A 17,318-nucleotide genomic window follows, 5' to 3' on the forward strand; every position below is an offset into this window, starting at 1 on the left:
GCTAATAGCGAATGAGTCCCAGTATAAACTTCTCGTTGCAGCATGGTGGTCACTGTTCCTGGATGGAGATGCATCAGTTCATCGGTGACCTCATCACATCTGGAAACGCCTCCAGCAGCCAGTTGCTGAAGGAGCAGCCAGATGTTCTTCACGTCGCGTGGGGGGTGGCTGCTGCTGCTGCTGGAGGAGGAGGTGGTGATGCTCCTCTGGGGCTCAAGAGTGGAGCCCCACTCGGACCCTTACCACCACCACCACCACCGCACCCCAGACCACCAGCCTTACCATCCCAACCAAGAGCAGCCCTGCAGGACAAGACCGATCCAGGACACAGCCGGCAGCATCTGGAGAGGAGGGGAGAGGTCGGAGACAGAAGGGAAGGTGAGAGAGAGTGCATCATAAATAGCCAGTGTTGGGGGTACCTCATTACAAAAGTATCATATTATTACATGTAATATATTACTTTTAGCAGTAACTCAGTAATATAACTTATTACTTATAGGATTTCAGTAATATTATACCAGTTACTTTGTCAAGTAACTCAAGTTACAAATTGAGTTACATTTGATTAAATCAAAGCACATATTTAAAAAAGATACAATAATTTCCTAATCAAACTGTGTTTTTATGCAAATAACCACTATAGATGACAATAACAAAGGAAAAGAATAACATTTAGAATTTTGGATTGTTTACACTGACTTCAAGGTGGTTGACATTATTTTTTGGGATGTTCCCGGGCAGCGATGTCATTCTGCTGCTGCTGTTGTTTTGGTGAAAGTAATGCAAAAGTAGTGTAATAAGTAACGAGTTACTCTACACAGAAAGTAATATTGTAAAGTAACTTATTGCTTTCAAATGAAAGTATCTAGTAATATGTAGTAGCCTATATTACATTTTGAAAGTAACTTGCCCAACACTGGTGGTGAAAAGTATTTAGTACTACTACAATCACTCAAGTACTGTACATTTTAGAGGTACTCATGTACTTTACTTGAATATTTCTATTTGACTTGTTATAGTTACTACCCCACTACATTTCATTTCAGAGGGAAATATTGTACTTTTTACTACATTCACTTGACAGCTTTAGTTAGGCTACTAGTTACTTTGCAGATTCAGATTATTAGCGTTAATACAAATTATAAATCATCTAATGAATTTGATATCACTTTTTTTCATAGGTTAAGCTACCCAGCATTAGCCCCATGTTTACTAGCTGCATTAAGACCTAAGGCACCTTATAGAAACGCATTCTAAAACCTTACGGCTGCCTTTACATGGTGAAACTTTCACACAACTAGTTGCAGGTTGCAACTTGCATGAAACATAATTGTCATCATGCAACTTGACCTTTTACACAAAGCAATTAAAAAAATAATCAAGTCTCGTGCAACACGCTAGTTTGTTTCACAAAAACAAGCTAGCAAGATTGGTAATGTTTCGTCTGTCATATGACAAGTTTCAAGTGTGTTGCAGAGTCGCTTTAGACCAGTGGGTTTCAAAGTGGGGGCCGGGCCTCCAGGGGGCACTAGAGGGGCCTCATCAAATTAATGAAAATACTTAAAAAAACATCTTCATGGGGAAGGAAATGTTTCAGTTATATTTGTTAATACTACAGTATAATAAAGAATATATGTTATAATTATATTTAGTGTAGTGTTAACAAATATAATTGAATCGTTTCCTTCCACATAAAAATCATATTTGCCTTTCCCATCTGTCTAATTGCCTGCTAGTCCTCATCACGTTCATTGTCATTTTTCCCCGGTGTGGGTAATACAGTAGTCTGACTCTAGAACAATGTTTATAATGAAAAACAGACAAGAAAAGATTTGAGATACACAAGTAATTATTAGGTTATTACATGAATACAAGTAAGGAAATATATTCTTCTGAGGTTGTATGGAAGTGATATTTTACATTTTTTTAATAGCATTGTCAATGGGTTTTTAAAGGCATTTTTGCAATAAGGGGGCCTTTGCATGGAAAAGTTTGGGACCCCCTGCTTTAGACCATGCAAATCATTTGCAACTTAGTTTCACCTCAGTTTCAACCAACTAAAGTTGCGTGAAAGTTTGACCGTGTAAAGCCAGCTTTAAGGGGCGTTTGAAACAACCTCCTACCACCTGAGGGATAGTGTATAAAGTATCTTTGCTAAAAGGGTTAACAACACAGACGCTGCATCAGGTCTAAAAGGGAGAACAACACAAATGATGCATAAGGTCTTAATGGGTGATGAACACATTAATACATCATTAATGCATCAATAATTTATAGTCCAAAAACATGATATAATATGGGCCATTTCTGCACAATGATGACTACTTTTACTTTTACTAGTAAAGTTGGTAACGCTTTAGAATACAGCCCGCAAATAAGCATGTAGTTATAGTATAACTATGGGGTACAAGGAGTGTAGTTATAGTATAACTACGGGGTTTAAGGAGTGTAGTTATAGTATAACTACGGGGTTTAAGGAGTGTAGTTATAGTATAACTATGGGGTTTAAGGAGTGTAGTTATAGTATAATACTACAGGGTTTAAGGAGTGTAGTTATAGTATAACTACGGGGTTTAACGAGTGTAGTTATAGTATAACTACGGGGTACAAGGAGTGTAGTTATAGTATAACTACGGGGTTTAAGGAGTGTAGTTATAGTATAACTACGGGGTTTAAGGAGTGAATTTAGACTGTAACTAGAGGGTAACAAGATCTGTACTTATAGTATAACTACGGGGTACCATATTGTACTTACAGGGTAACTACGGGGTTGCGGGCTGTATTCTGAAGCAGGGGACCAATTCTGTACTTATAGGCTAATTACAGGGTACCACACTGTACTAGTTAAAGTCTAAATTCACTCCTTGTACCCCGTAGTTATACTATAACTACACTCCTTGTACCCCGTAGTTATACTATAACTACAGATCTTGTTACCCTCTAGTTAAAGTTTAAATTCACTCCTTGTATCCCGTAGTTATACTATAACTACATGATTATTTGCGGGCTGTATTCTAAAGCGTTACCGTATATTTTGATGCTAATACTTTTGTACTTTGACTTAAATGAGATTTTGAATGCAGGATGTTTACTTGTAACAGGGTACTTTTACACTTTTACTAAAGTCAAAGATCTGAATAGTTCTTCCACCACTGAAATACACAAAATGCTGCAGTGATTTCACACTTTTTACAGAGAGAAAAATAATCTTTCCAACCTATTTTTTTCTTTCTGCATAGATATGCATCACGCCTGCACCTGCCCCGGCTGCCCTTACTCTGCTCCTCCTCCTCCTTCCTTCGAGTCTTTAAAACCCCGACAGTCTTCATCATCCTCGCTGCAGCCGCGCTCAGACGCAGCGTGCAGTACCCCCAAAGACCTGAGCAGCAGCACCGCTGCCCTGAGCCTGATGAGCCTGTGCTTACCAGGAGAGGACACAGCTGCACCCACATTTGACCCCGGGCCCAGGCTGTCCGGCCAGCCCCAGAGGCAGAGCAAAGAGAGACCTAGCCCAGACCCCAACTTCGACACCCCTCCCCCCAGAGGCTCCTTGTCCCACCTCCCCGTGTTCCCCTGTCTGTGCTGCCACCGCGGCCTCCAGACCTGCGGCCACCTACTGAGTCAGCAGGGAGGAGCCTGCACCCACCATCACTTCCATCATCACCACTGCCCTCTGACCTCTTGCTCGCCCTGCCCGCAGCTCGCCCACTCTCACGCCCACCACGCCCACCCCACCACCAAGCTCCCTGCCCCCCCTTTCCCCCCCTGCTTGTCTTGCCAGCATTCCTTTCCCACCTGCGCTCAGGTGTGCCATGGCCAAGCGCACCACGCCCAGCAGCAGCGAGAGGAGAGGGGGAGGGGGCGGGGCCTGTCGTCATCACACCACCACCACCCCTGCATGCACTGCTCCGCCTCCTTCTCCCGCCCCTCCCAGCTGCTGCAGCACCAGCGCTCGGAGCACGCCCACAAGCCGGCCGGCTTCCTGTGCACCGAGTGCGGCCGGGCGTTCAACTCGCACAGCAACCTCAGCATCCACCGCCACGTGCACACGGGCGCCCGGCCCTACGTCTGCGCCGACTGCGGGAAGAGCTTCAGCCAATCGGGGGCGCTGAAGATCCACCGGCGCATCCACACGGGCGAGAGGCCCTACTCCTGCGCCTTCTGCGGCCGGGGGTTCCCCCATTTGGCGGGGGTCCGCGCCCACCAGCGCATCCACACGGGGGAGAAACCCTATCGCTGCAACCAGTGCGGCAAGAGCTTCACCCAGTCGGGCGCGCTGAAGATCCACACGCGCATCCACACGGGAGAGAGGCCGTTCATCTGTAGCCTCTGCGGCAAAGGCTTCTCCAACCGCTCCGCCATCCGCTTCCACCACCGCACGGTCCACGGACTGGCCCCCGACGGACACGGCGGAGGAGGAGGAGTCGGGCGTCCCAGGAGGACCGGTCCGCCCGGCGGCCTCGGGTCGAATACACGCCCGGAGAGCAGCGACTCCCGAGCTACCCTCGGTTCCGTCGATCCGCCCGCTTCGAGCGCTGCTCATCGTGGATCTGCGTTCCCCGGCAGGCCTGCTAGCAAGTCCCCGTCTGAGAGAGCCAACAGGGACGGGCTGCTGTACGAGTGCGAGGACTGCGGCCTGCGCTTTAAGGACGCCCCCACCAGGAACCGACACCAGCTGCTGGAGCACTACGCCTCTGAGGGGGAAGAGGAGGCGCACAGGAAAGGGTTTACTGCAGCAGAGACAAGGCTGCAGGAGCACAGTGCAGCTGGAGAGGTGATTTAGGCCATGTTCACATTACAGGCAAATCTGATTCTTGATTGGTTTCCCAAATCTGATTTGGGAGTGTGTCCGCACTACCACAAATCTGATTCTCAAGTCGGATCTGTGTGTCCAGACCTAAACAACCTATCTGCATTGGTTGCTATGGTAACGACGTGGGCGTCAGTAAATACGTACGTTAGTGACGTGGTTTTCCTGCGCAGAAGCATTTGATGACAAGTCGCGAGTGACGTTCAAATCAGATTTGGTGGATCTGCGCGTCCGCACTCAAGTCACATCAGTCGAAAGCAGATTGGAAACTACCTCCATATGTGGTTTGGGACAAGTGACACAAATCAGACTTGGAGCGTCCAGACTCATAAAACCAATCTGGATAAAGTCATTAATAGGTCACTAAAGTTCACAAATCAGATTTGGCCTCCTAGTGTGAACATGGCCTTAATGTGTTTGTGAGGGAGAGACAGGGAAACGAAAGAAAGGACAGAACGGGGCTGAACTGCAAAATCCAAAAAGCAGTGTCAAATCATCCACATCCCAGAGCGATGATGGCAGTTTGAAAAGCAGTGTTAAATTACACATGTGAAATCAATCAATCAATTTAATATTTATATATATATACCGGTGTATATATATATATATATCGCCAAATCATAACAAGAGCTTTACAAATAGAGCAGGTAAAAAACCGGGCCAGTTGCACAAAACACCTTGAGTTAAGATTTCCCTTAACGTCCGAGTTAAGGTTCCCATCAAATAAAATCGGTTGCACCAAAAGTTACCCTTAAGTTTTCTCCTTAAGGTTTCCTTTTTTTACTTTATAGGAACCTTAAAGGGATACACCACTTTTTTGGAAGTTTAGCTCATTTGTCATTTGCCACATCCCCCCCACATAACCAAGATACACCATGCCTTACCGGCACTGTCCGCTCAGTTCACAGTGAGCTACAATCGTGAAGTTAGTAATTATCGCCATAGAATGGAGGCTAATGGTATAGCTGTTAAAAATCTGCCAAAACACACATCTCACGGGGCCAAAATACATGTTGTGCTTCGGGGTACTCACCACACGATGAAATATTAATCCAAAATGCACATAATCTGTCTTTTTGGAAGGAAAAGAGGTCGGCGGCCATGTTTGGAAAGTAGTGCTACCGGCTACCTCTTTTCCTTCCAAAAAGACCAATGAGGTGCCGGGTCAGATTTTGAGTTTGACACGTGTGATCTAGCTTCTATGCAGATTCAGAATGCTCTGTCTGCTGAATCGGCTCGTCAGGTCTGTTATCTATCATAACAGAATAGATGTGTGGCAGGTTTCTTGGACAATAGTAATAGTTTTGTCATAATACTGTACATAATATTTTACGTTTCAATATCACAGGCGGTTTGCCTTTTTTCTGCTTGCTAGCCTTTTTTTGCTGATGAATCGGTGCTACAGTCTTTCAGTGCATCTTAAAACAACCCTTCTAAAGCCACCTATTTCTGAAGAAAATGGTGAAAACAACATACCCAAACTAAAATGCTTACTGTGGCTGAACCGCTAGGGTTACAGACAACTGCCTGACCTTTTCTGAAAGGTAAGACTTTGATGTTTCTGGTCCAAGTGTCAGAATGACTCTATGTGTTACTGACCCTGAGTAACACCAGCTCAAACACAGTGGTTGATTCTCACCTAGAATAAAAAACACTTTTAGAGTGTAAACAGTTACCTGTGGTTGTTGTATTTATGGCTAGAAACCCAACAGAGACATAGCCACAGGCCTTACCACATCCCAACACAAAGAAGATGAAAAAATACCAAAACATGAGTATTTGGCAGTGGTTTTTGTAGGGAGATACCTAGGCGGATTTCCAAAAAGCCATTTGAAAAAGCCAAATAATCTGTCTTTGTACAAAGGCGGCTATAACTTCCGGTGTGTTGATCTGATCTGAAAAAGGAAGACATGGTTTGATGCGCAAGATTCAGCCGATTAAGTTGGTATGTAGCATGAACAGCATTGTTCAGAATTAACCACCAAATTCATCACGACAGATGAACAGCAGAAAATCAGAAACGTAACGCCCGTGTTAGGTGCACTGCAAGAGTTAATCACCATGCCTCCACAAACATGTTATGCCAGCCAAAAAATCACTTTGACATCAAAAGTTGCTTCTTTGCACCTTCATCATCACCTAGCTGTATTATAGCATCATGGAGCAATCACAAAATGTGAGACATCAAAGTGAGTACCGTATGTTCATCAAATGTGTTCGTTTTTGCACCACTGCCATGTGAAGAATGCATTGAAAAAAATATTTCTTGTTAAATGCATATTTTTGTATTTTTCTTCACGGTGATAAACCTATTTTCACATACGAAAAGCAACAGATTGGCACAGATTTCTATTAAAAGAAAAAAATATAAAAAAGTGAAAAGTTAGGGTTACACAGGACGTAGCCCTAAGTTAGTTTTCGGGCTGCATCATTGATTCTTCTGCTCCAAATGACGTCTGTATATCACTATTGTCGAAACATGCTGAAGAATTTCATCCTAAACAGGCAAGAACGTCACATACCCCATATGTCACAAACACTGGCATTGTCTTTTCATGTGTCTTTTTGTGATTCGCCATCAATCCCTCAAAGGAGAAATGGATCTCGCTTCTGTTTGAACCCTCTAAGGACTCGGAGAGGTCAAAGGTCAGGGTCATCTAGAGAACAGCACCCCTAGATAGAGATGTACCTAACGGTATGAAAACTTCACATCACGATTATGGTGACCAAAATTATCACGGTTATCGTATTATCACGGTATTCCTAAAAAATTGCTGAAAATTGAGAGACACTGAAATCATTTTACAACGTTTTATATTGAAAACTCAGACCCAAAAAAGGATTGATACACTCACTGAAATCATTTCTCCAAGGCTGCACGGTTGCATCTGGGAGACGGTTGCCAACTTTGGTTGATGATGGACAGTATTTACCATGTTTTTCAAAGCACTGTAATCATGGTACCACGGTAATCATGGTACCACGGTTTTAATGATAATGAAAATTTGAAATGGTACGGTTATCCTAAGGAATTTGATCACGGTTATCATTAAAACCGGTTACATCCCTACCCCTAGAGCTGGCGAGGATTCACTTTCTGTAGCTCAGGAGGTAGAGAGGGTCGTCCACTAATCGCTTTGGATAAAAGAGGTCGGTGGTTCGATTCCCGGCTCCTCCAGTCTGCATATCGAAGTGGCCTTGGGCAAGATACTGAACCCCAAATTGCTCCCGTTGGTGTGCCAGCACCCTGCGTGGTAACCTGCCACCATCGGTGTGTGAATGGGTGAATGTACCTTCTGACTGTAAAGCGCTTTGGATAAAAGCGCTATATAAATGCAGGCCATTTACCATTTACCATTTACTTTCTTGTTCAAGGACAGTGAGTTCGATGCTTGCGATCACAGGGGCTGAACCCCCGCCTTGGTTGTTGTGCCTTTGTATGTCATGTAAATTGATCATTTATTTTAAATCATGTTTGATTATGTATGTTAAAATGCAGTGACAAACACCAGTGGACCAAGGACCAATGGAGAAATATTAGACAATGCATTGTTGTGAAATGTTTATAGCTCAACAGAGCCATCTAGTGGTCATATATAATCACAGCAATTACATATCGACCACTTTGTTGTTATAACATGTCCTATGCTTCCATTGTGTTCTATGAAAAACATATTATTGTTTTGTCTCATTATACAACAACCTGCCAATTATATATTGTGAAGTCAAACAGTTAGATACCGATACATATTCAATGCATTTTGATCCTATGAATCTGTTAAATAGAGTATTATCCTGAAGCATACATTGCTGTATTTGAGTTGTCTGAAAGTGCAGTCTGTGGTAAAAAACAGTAACATTAATAAACAGTATCTCTGAGACATTGCAATACCTACATTTTCTTTGTGCAGCATAGAGTATAAGGCTACGTTCACACAGGGCACCCAAGCCTTGCCTACGCCTTGCCTTTACCCACGCTTTTAAATAGGCGTCCTTTTTAGTCAATGAGGCTGTGTACACAGGGCGCCTCAACGTGAACCTTGCGTGTACCCACGCCTCGCCTGAGCTGCGCCGATTTTATCGTTTAGGCGTGAGTTCTATTTTCAAGCCGACTAGGCGCGTGAAGGCAGACTTTTTCTCTCAAGCCATGAAGGGTTCACTGCAGCGCCGGGGAGGCTGCAGGAGCAGCACAGTGCAGCCGGAGAGGTGATTTAGGCCATGTTCACATTACAGGCAAATCTGATTTGCTGATGAAGTCATTAATCATCATTATCTTGATTGGTTTCCCAAATCTGATTTGGGAGTGTGTCCGCACTGCCACAAATCTGATTCTCAAGTCGGATCTGTGTGTCCAGACCTAAACAGCCTATCTGCATGGGTTGCTATGGTAACGACGTGGGCATCAGTAAATTCGTACGTTGGTGACGTGGTTTTCCTGCGCAGAAGCATTTGATGACGAGTTGCGAGTGACGTTCAAATCAGATTTGGTGGATCTGCGCGTCCGCGCTGAAGTCACATCATCAGTCGAAAGCAGATTGGAAACTACCTCCATATGTGGTTTGGGACAAGTGACACAAATCAGACTTGGAGCGTCCAGACTCATAAAACCAATCTGGATAAAGTCATTAATAGGTCACTAAAGTTCACAAATCAGATTTGGCCTCCTAGTGTGAACATGACCTTAATGTGTTTGTGAGGGAGAGACAGGGAAACGAAAGAAAGGACAGAACGGGGCTGAACTGCAAAATCCAAAAAGCAGTGTCAAATCATCCACATCCCAGAGCGATGATGGCAGTTTGAAAAGCAGTGTTAAATTTACACGTGAAATCAATCAATCAATTTAATTCATAATAATAATTAATTAATAATTAAATTTTATATAGCGCCAAATCATAACAAGAGTTATCTCAAGGCGCTTTACAAATAGAGCAGGTAGAAGACCAGGGGCCGGTTGCACAAAACACCTTGAGTTAAGATTTCCCTTAACGTCTGAGTTAAGGTTCCGATCAAATAAAATCGGTTGCACCAAAAGTGACCCTTAAGTTTTCTCCTTAAGGTTTCCTTTTTTTACTTTATGGGAACCTTAAAGGGATACACCACTTTTTTGGAAGTTTAGCTCATTTGCCACACCCCCCCCCCCCACATAACCAAGATACACCATGCCTTACCGGCACTGTCCGCTCAGTTCACAGTGAGCTACAGTCGTGAAGTTAGTCATTATCGCCATAGAATGGAGGCTAATGGTACAGCTGTTAAAGATCTGCCAAAACACACATCTCACGGCGCCAAAATACATGTTGTGCTTCGGGTACTCACCACACGATGAAATGTTAATCCAAAATGCACATAATCTGTCTTTTTGGAAGGAAAAGAGGTCGGCGGCCATGTTTGGAAAGTAGATTTTGCCCCCCGGGCCTTGAGTTTGACATGTGATCTAGCTTCTATGCAGATTCAGAATGCTCCGTCTGCTGAATCTGCTCGTCATGTCTGTTGACTATCATAACAGAATAGACGTGTGGCAGGTTTCTTGGACAATAGTAATATTTTTGTCATAATACTGTACATAATATTTTACGTTTTCAATATCACAGGCGGTTTGCCTTTTTGCTGCTTGCTAGCCTTTTTTTGCTGATTTAATCACTGCTACAGTCTTTCAGTACATCTTAAAACAACCTTAAACACCTTGCCTCCACAAACATGTTATGCCAGCCAAAATATCGCTTTGACATCAAAAGTTGCTTCTTTACACCTTCATCATCACCTAGCTGTATTATAGCACAATGGAGCAATCGCAAAATGTGAGACATCAAAGTTAGCACGGTATGTTCATCAAATGTGTTGGTTTTTGCACCACTGCCATGTGAAGAATGCATTGAAAAAAATATTTCTTGTTAAATGCATATTTTTGTATTTTTCTTCACGGTGATAAACCTATTTTCACATACGAAAAGCAACAGATTGGCACAGATTTCTATTAAAAGAAGAAAATATAAAAAAGTGAAAAGTAGGGGATACACAGGACGTAGCCCTATAGTTAGTTTTCGGGCTGCATCATTGATTCTTCTGCTCCAAATGACGTCTGTATATCGCTATTGTAGAAACATGCTGAAGAATTTCATCCTAACCAGGCAAGAACGTCACATACCCATATGTCACAAACACTGGCATTGTCTTTTAATGTGTCTTTTTGTGATTCGCCATCAATCCCTCAAAGGAGAAATGGATCTCGCTTCTGTTTGAACCCTCTAAGGACTCAAGGAGAGGTCAAAGGTCAGGGTCATCTAGAGAACAGCACCCCTAGATAGAGATGTAACGGTATGAAAACTTCACATCACGATTATCGTGACCAAAATTATCACGGTTATCGTATTATCACGGTATTCCAAAAAAATGGCTGAAAATTGAGAGACACTGAAATCATTTTACAACATTTTATATTGAAAACTCAGACCCAAAAAGGATTGAGACACTCACTGAAATCATTTCTCCAAGGCTGCACGTTTGCATCTGGGAGACGGTTGCCAACTTTGGTTGATGATGGACAGTATTTACCATGTTTTTCAAAGCACTGTAATCATGGTACCACGGTAATCATGGTACCACGGTTTTAATGATAATGAAAATTTGAAATGGTACGGTTATCGTAAGGAATTTTATCACGGTTATCATTAAAACCGGTTACATCCCTACCCCTAGAGCTGGCGAGGATTCACTTTCTGTAGCTCAGGAGGTAGAGAGGGTCGTCCACTAATCGCTTTGGATAAAAGAGGTCGGTGGTTCGATTCCCGGCTCCTCCAGTCTGCATGTCGAAGTGTCCTTGGGCAAGATACTGAACCCCAAATTGCTCCCGTTGGTGTGCCAGCACCCTGCGTGGCAACCTGCCACCATCGGTGTGTGAATGGGTGAATGTACCTACTGACTGTAAAGCGCTTTGGATAAAAGCGCTATATAAATGCAGGCCATTTACCATTTACCATTTACTTTCTTGTTCAAGGACAGTGAGTTCGATGCTTGCGATCACAGGGGCTGAACCCCCGCCTTGGTTGTTGTGCCTTTGTATGTCATGTAAATTGATCATTTATTTTAAATCATGTTTGATTATGTATGTTAAAATGCAGTGACAAACCCCAGTGGACCAAGGACCAATGGAGAAATATTAGACAATGCATTGTTGTGAAATGTTTATAGCTCAACAGAGCCATCTAGTGGTCATATATAATCACAGCAATTACATATCGACCACTTTGTTGTTATAACATGTCCTATGCTTCCATTGTGTTCTATGAAAAACACATTATTGTTTTGTCTCATTATACAACAACCTGCCAATTATATATTGTGAAGTCAAACAGTTAGATACCGATACATATTCAATGCATTTTGATCCTATGAATCTGTTAAATAGAGTATTATCCTGAAGCATACATTGCTGTATTTGAGTTGTCTGAAAGTGCAGTCTGTGGTAAAAAACAGTAACATTAATAAACAGTATCTCTGAGACATTTCGATACCTACATTTTCTTTGTGCAGCATAGAGTATAAGGCTACGTTCACACACAGCACCCAAGCCTTGCCTACGCCTTGCCTTGCACCACGCTTTTAAATAGGCGTCCTTTTTAGTCAATGAGGCTGTGTACACAGGGCGCCTCAACGTGAACCCTGCGTGTACCCACACTTCGTCTGAGCTGCGCCGATTTGATCCTTTAGGCGTGAGTTCTATTTTCAAGCCGACTAGGCGCGTGAAGGCAGACTTCTTCTGTCAAGCCATGAAGGAAAAATGCGACAATATCCGTGGGAAATGGCAAAGTCAACTGAATTTCAAAATAAAATGGTGTTACTACAACAGTGTTGAGCAGAGAGAGAGAGAGAGAGAGAGAGATTGACGGGTGGCTATCACGTGGGGCTTTCTCCCTGTCTGTAAACAAATCTTCAGGAGAGAGAATAGCGACCGAAGAAGCAAGATGGACATCGAAAAGTGAATCCACTTAGTACAACAGCATCCAGTTCTCTATGACAGCAGTCACCCAAGAAGGAGACCTGGTTATACATATCCAGCATCAATAGCACATTAAATATATCAGATTTATTTTACCTATGATAATTCGGGACCACACATGACAAAAAAAACACTCGGGAGAGAGGAGAGGCGCTTGTGACTCGGCTCAGGTTCAGCGTGGAATAGGCGTGCAGTGTGATCGCAAAAGCGTGTGATAGGTTCACGCCCAGCTCAAGGTATGTAGGCGTAGGCGTGGGTTGAGGCAAGGCGAGGCGTAGGTGCCCTGTGTGAACGTAGCGTAACTGTCAGACCTGGAAGAAAGTCTTTGTATCCGTATGGCTCTCAGATCACAAGTCTGCCTTCATTTATGCATATTAGTGTTTCAAAATGACTCCTGAACATGACTTAGTGGAACATGGGGTACATCACTTAAGTGGAAGGTCAGCTCTATCAGTGTTAGTACAGTCTGGATAACATTGTCCCAGTCCAGCGTCCACTTGAGAACATACCAAGTGCCACTCCGCCCCAAACACACAATCTAGCTCGAGAGAGAGTCTTTCCTCTCCCCTGTTTGAGCTGGCTGTCTTCAGAACGGCTCCTCGTACGTGTGTGTCTGTAGTAATGAGTCAGAGGACTGGGGCTCAGCGTAGATGACGGTGGCCGGGCGTGGGCCGGCGGCGTGTACGGACGGCGCGCAGTAGCCATTGGACAAGGCTCTGTGTGTGGGGCAGTCGTACTGAGCATGGTGGGGGGATGTTGTTGTTGTCCTGGTACCACTGGTGGTGGGCGTGGGCATAGGAGGAGGGCCATGTGTCGTCTTGTTGTTGTGGTGAGCGCCCCCCGGTGGGCTCGGCAGGCCGGAGGAGTCTGAGGGGGGCTGCTCACTGAACGGAGTGGCGTACTCGGGCTCCGGGGGGAGTGGCTCGGCGTACTCCGGCAGGTTACCAGGGGTGTCGTAATGGCTGAAGGTGAAGGGGGTGGTGTAGCCCCCCCCGTCCGCGGCGGGCCGAAACGTCGACCCCACCTTCTGTCCGATCGATGCGACGCCTGGCTCAGCATAGTCTGGAGAGATAACAAAAAATATATATATATAAAAAATGACTCAAATCAGCAATGCAGTGACAACCGTCATGCTATCATCACTGCAATGTCACCTGTTCTAATAGAGACACTGCATGAAATAGGCCACGGCCATCACGGGGGGGGGGAAAGCTCCGTTCATTTCCACACACAGCGTCATTTTTCTTGAATTAAACATAGCTAAAAGCTGTTGTGTGGTGGGGCTGCGCAGACAACAAATGTAAAAAAAAATCGCCAGTTCAAGTTTTTAAGTAAGTTGGAGTGTTCATCTTCCGTATATACGATCTTTTTGGTGCAACACGCAACCGTGCACGTGACATAGGAGAACACCAGGATTGGAGGGGGGGTTCTGTTTTCCCCCGTCTTGGGCGTGGCTTCTGAATGATGACGCGTTACGCAGTGTCTCTATCAGAGGGTTGGAGTCTGGCAGCAGAACACTCACTCAGTCAGACCCAGTCAGACCACTCGCCCCAGCAGAAGAGGTTGGGGGTGTGTGTGTGTGTGTGTGTGTGTGTGTGTGTGTGTGTGTGTGTGTGTGTGTGTGTGTGGCACATAGACCCTGCCCAAGAGCTCTTTTAATTACATGGTCTTTAGTGAGGGCTTTGATTGTCTTTTACCATCGGACCATCGTCCTGTTTCTCACTGGACTTGAAGTGAAGGGCCCCCTCGCCGGGGGAGGCAGAGGGGAGGTTGGGGAGAGTAGGCTGAAGCTACGTTCACACAGGGCACCTACGCCTTGCCTTGCCTCAACCCACGCCTACGCCTACATACCTTGAGCTGGGCGTGAACCTATCACACGCTTTTGCGATCACACCGCACGCCTATTCCACGCTGAACCTGAGCCGAGTCACAAGCGCCTCTCCTCTCTCCCCAGTGTTTTTTTGGTCACGTGTGGTCCCGAATTATCATGGGTAGGTAAAATAAATCGGATATATTTAATGTGCTATTGATGCTGGATATGTATAACCAGGTCTCCTTCTTGGATGACTGCTGTCATAGAGAACTGGATGCTGTTGTACTAAGTGGATTAACTTTTCATTGTCCATCTTGCTTCTTCGGTCGCTATTCTCTCTCCTGAAGATTTGTTTACCGACGGGGAGAAAGCCCCACGTGATAGCCACCCGTCAATCTCTCTCTCTCTCTCTCTCTCTCTCTCTCTCTGCTCAACACTGTTGTAGTAACACCATTTTATTTTGAAATTCAGTTGACTTTGCCATTTCCCACGGATATTGTCGCGTTTTTCCTTCATGACTTGACAGAAAAAGTCTGCCTTCACGCGCCTAGTCGGCTTGAAAATAGAACTCACGCCTAAAGGATAAAATCGGCGCAGCTCAGGCGAGGCGTGGGTACACGCAGGGTTCACGCTGAGGCGCCCTGTGTACACAGCCTCATTGACTAAAAAGGACGCCTATTTAAAAGCGTGGGTAAAGGCAAGGCGTAGGCAAGGCTTGGGTGCTGTGTGTGAACGTAGCCTGAGGCTGGGGGAGGCAGAGGGGAGGCTCCAGTTAAAGGGTCTCTTTCAGAGCGCCTTCTGACGCTTTCTCTTCTCTGTGGACCAAAGAAAGGAATGTCTCTACTGCAGCCGGGTGACGGACTGAGCCGGGGGGAAGAATGGACGCCCACGGAGAAAGAGAAAGCTGTTTGCTCTGAGCTCCTCCAACTGACCAGTGAGGCCAGAGGCTGTTAGGGAAGGAAAGAGCTGATCACTTCACTCTTCACTCGTCCACTCAGAAAAGGCAAACGTCATATATATATATATATCATATCATAACTGGTTGAGATGATGCGGAGGTCAGTGTCGTTTCTTTTCTATGACACGACTTCTCTCAGTGTCTCTCTCTGTGAAAGAGGACTAAGGCTACGTTCACACAGCCATCCTTAGTGCTTGAATCTGACTTTGTTGCTCACATCTGATTTTTTTGTGTGGCTGTTCACACAGACTTTTTAACACATTCACTGCCAGACGTTTTTTTTTTACTGTAGTTAGCTTCTGCCAGAGGGGTTTTTTGAGGATTCTGGCTCATCTTTCAAGACCCGAGGATTCTTTTCTGCTAAGATTTTGTGAACACACAATATCTCAAAAGAACTAATAGAATGTGTGCTTTCTCTGTCTAAAAGAGTTAGTTTGTAGAGTTAGTAGTTATGTAAGCATTAGCAGTTGAATACAGCATGGTTTCAGCGTCAGAAAAATTATTCAGAGATAAACGGCTTTTTGTGAAATTCGATAGAACAGTCACTTTAACCATTCATTTTTGGCATCAGTAAGACGTCAGACATCTAAACAATAGTTTTGAACAGTAATTTCCTCCATAACAGCAGGAAACCCCCCTCTGCTTCCAACTCCTCCCTCCGTGGGCGTTCTTCTTGGCTGCAGCGGCCGTCACAAGCTTGTCACCAGTCTCACTGCTTTGCTGCTGCTGCTGCCTGTCTGCGCGGCCGCTGTTTGAGGAAGTCTGGATGGACTCACTCGCTTCTTGGAGTTTTGGTTGAGAGAAGCTTTTGCGATTCTGGTCATATTTATGCTGCGTGTTTCAAAGTGTGTTCCACCTGTAATCTATTATGCAAATTTGCAATCCCGCATCGCCAGCAATCAGCGCGAAAACGAAAGCGTTTTCCCCCATCCATTTTCATGAGAATGGCTGCTTTTTGCTTGCCTTCCTCTAGTCAGGAGGGCACTGTCGCCACTTAGTGGGGTCGGTGGAATGGGTTGTAAACGTTCGGTGGCTCCAATAATTATATAAGAGATGTAAAAGGGTTAGATGCACATCCCACGGTCAAAAAAAAAAAATTCATTTTTTTGACGTATTAATACGTCATTGGCAGTCAACCGTTGGATTATTTTTGACGTATTAACACATTAAGTGCCAGAGACGACCTAACTCGTCTTACATAATCCAGCGCTTAAGTGCCAAGGACGACCTAACTCGTCTTACATGTTTTTTTGACGGTGGGACATCAATCAACCCCTTTTACATCTTCGAGATAACTATAGGAGCAAGAGCATGTGTGTAATCTATTTTACCGACCACTAAGTGGCGACAGATACAGAGAGAAGCCACAGCCACGGGACCCGTACACGAAAAGCAGCCGCCTCCCGCGGAAATGGCTTGGCGATTTTACAGTCAGGAGCCCGGAGACACACACACAGAATGGACAGAGATCCCCTCCCCCCCAGAGCCGCGGAGCAACGCGCGAACACACACACACACACACACACACACACACACACACACACACACACACACACACACCGCGGGAGCAAGCCATTCAAGGAAATGGCTTGGCGATTTTACAGTAATCCATTTCAGACTCGTCCCCGCACGCAGGCAAGCAGGCAGGCAGGCACGCAGACAGACAGGCAGGCAGCACAACGCGCTTCTGACACGCCCGCTGTTAGGAGGAAGGAGGAGAAGACACACGGAGGGAGGAGTT

At 44.9% G+C, this 17,318-nt stretch overlaps 2 protein-coding genes across 3 annotated transcripts in view; one reads left to right on the plus strand and one right to left on the minus strand.

Annotated features, from left to right (window-relative positions):
• Positions 1–3,241: 3,241 nt before the first annotated feature.
• Positions 3,242–4,783, plus strand: LOC310800099 (uncharacterized protein; the record flags this gene model as incomplete). Its single annotated transcript, XM_083662676.1, has 1 exon — positions 3,242–4,783. One exon carries the CDS (start codon positions 3,242–3,244, stop codon positions 4,781–4,783), a length of 1,542 nt encoding a protein of 513 aa, XP_083518802.1.
• Positions 4,784–11,992: 7,209 nt separating this feature from the next.
• Positions 11,993–17,318, minus strand: part of LOC310799992 (discoidin, CUB and LCCL domain-containing protein 1) — a 29,625-nt gene continuing 24,299 nt past the window's right edge. For both annotated transcript variants that reach the window (XM_083662593.1, XM_083662592.1), the window contains exon 15: positions 11,993–13,868. In XM_083662593.1, coding sequence (XP_083518719.1) covers positions 13,393–13,868 — 476 coding nt within the window. In that variant the 3' untranslated portion in view covers positions 11,993–13,392. The remainder of the gene's footprint in view (positions 13,869–17,318) is intronic.

This window comes from Poromitra crassiceps (assembly GCF_964638095.1).
Source record: "Poromitra crassiceps genome assembly, chromosome: 29".
Classification (NCBI taxonomy): Eukaryota; Metazoa; Chordata; class Actinopteri; order Beryciformes; family Melamphaidae; genus Poromitra; species Poromitra crassiceps.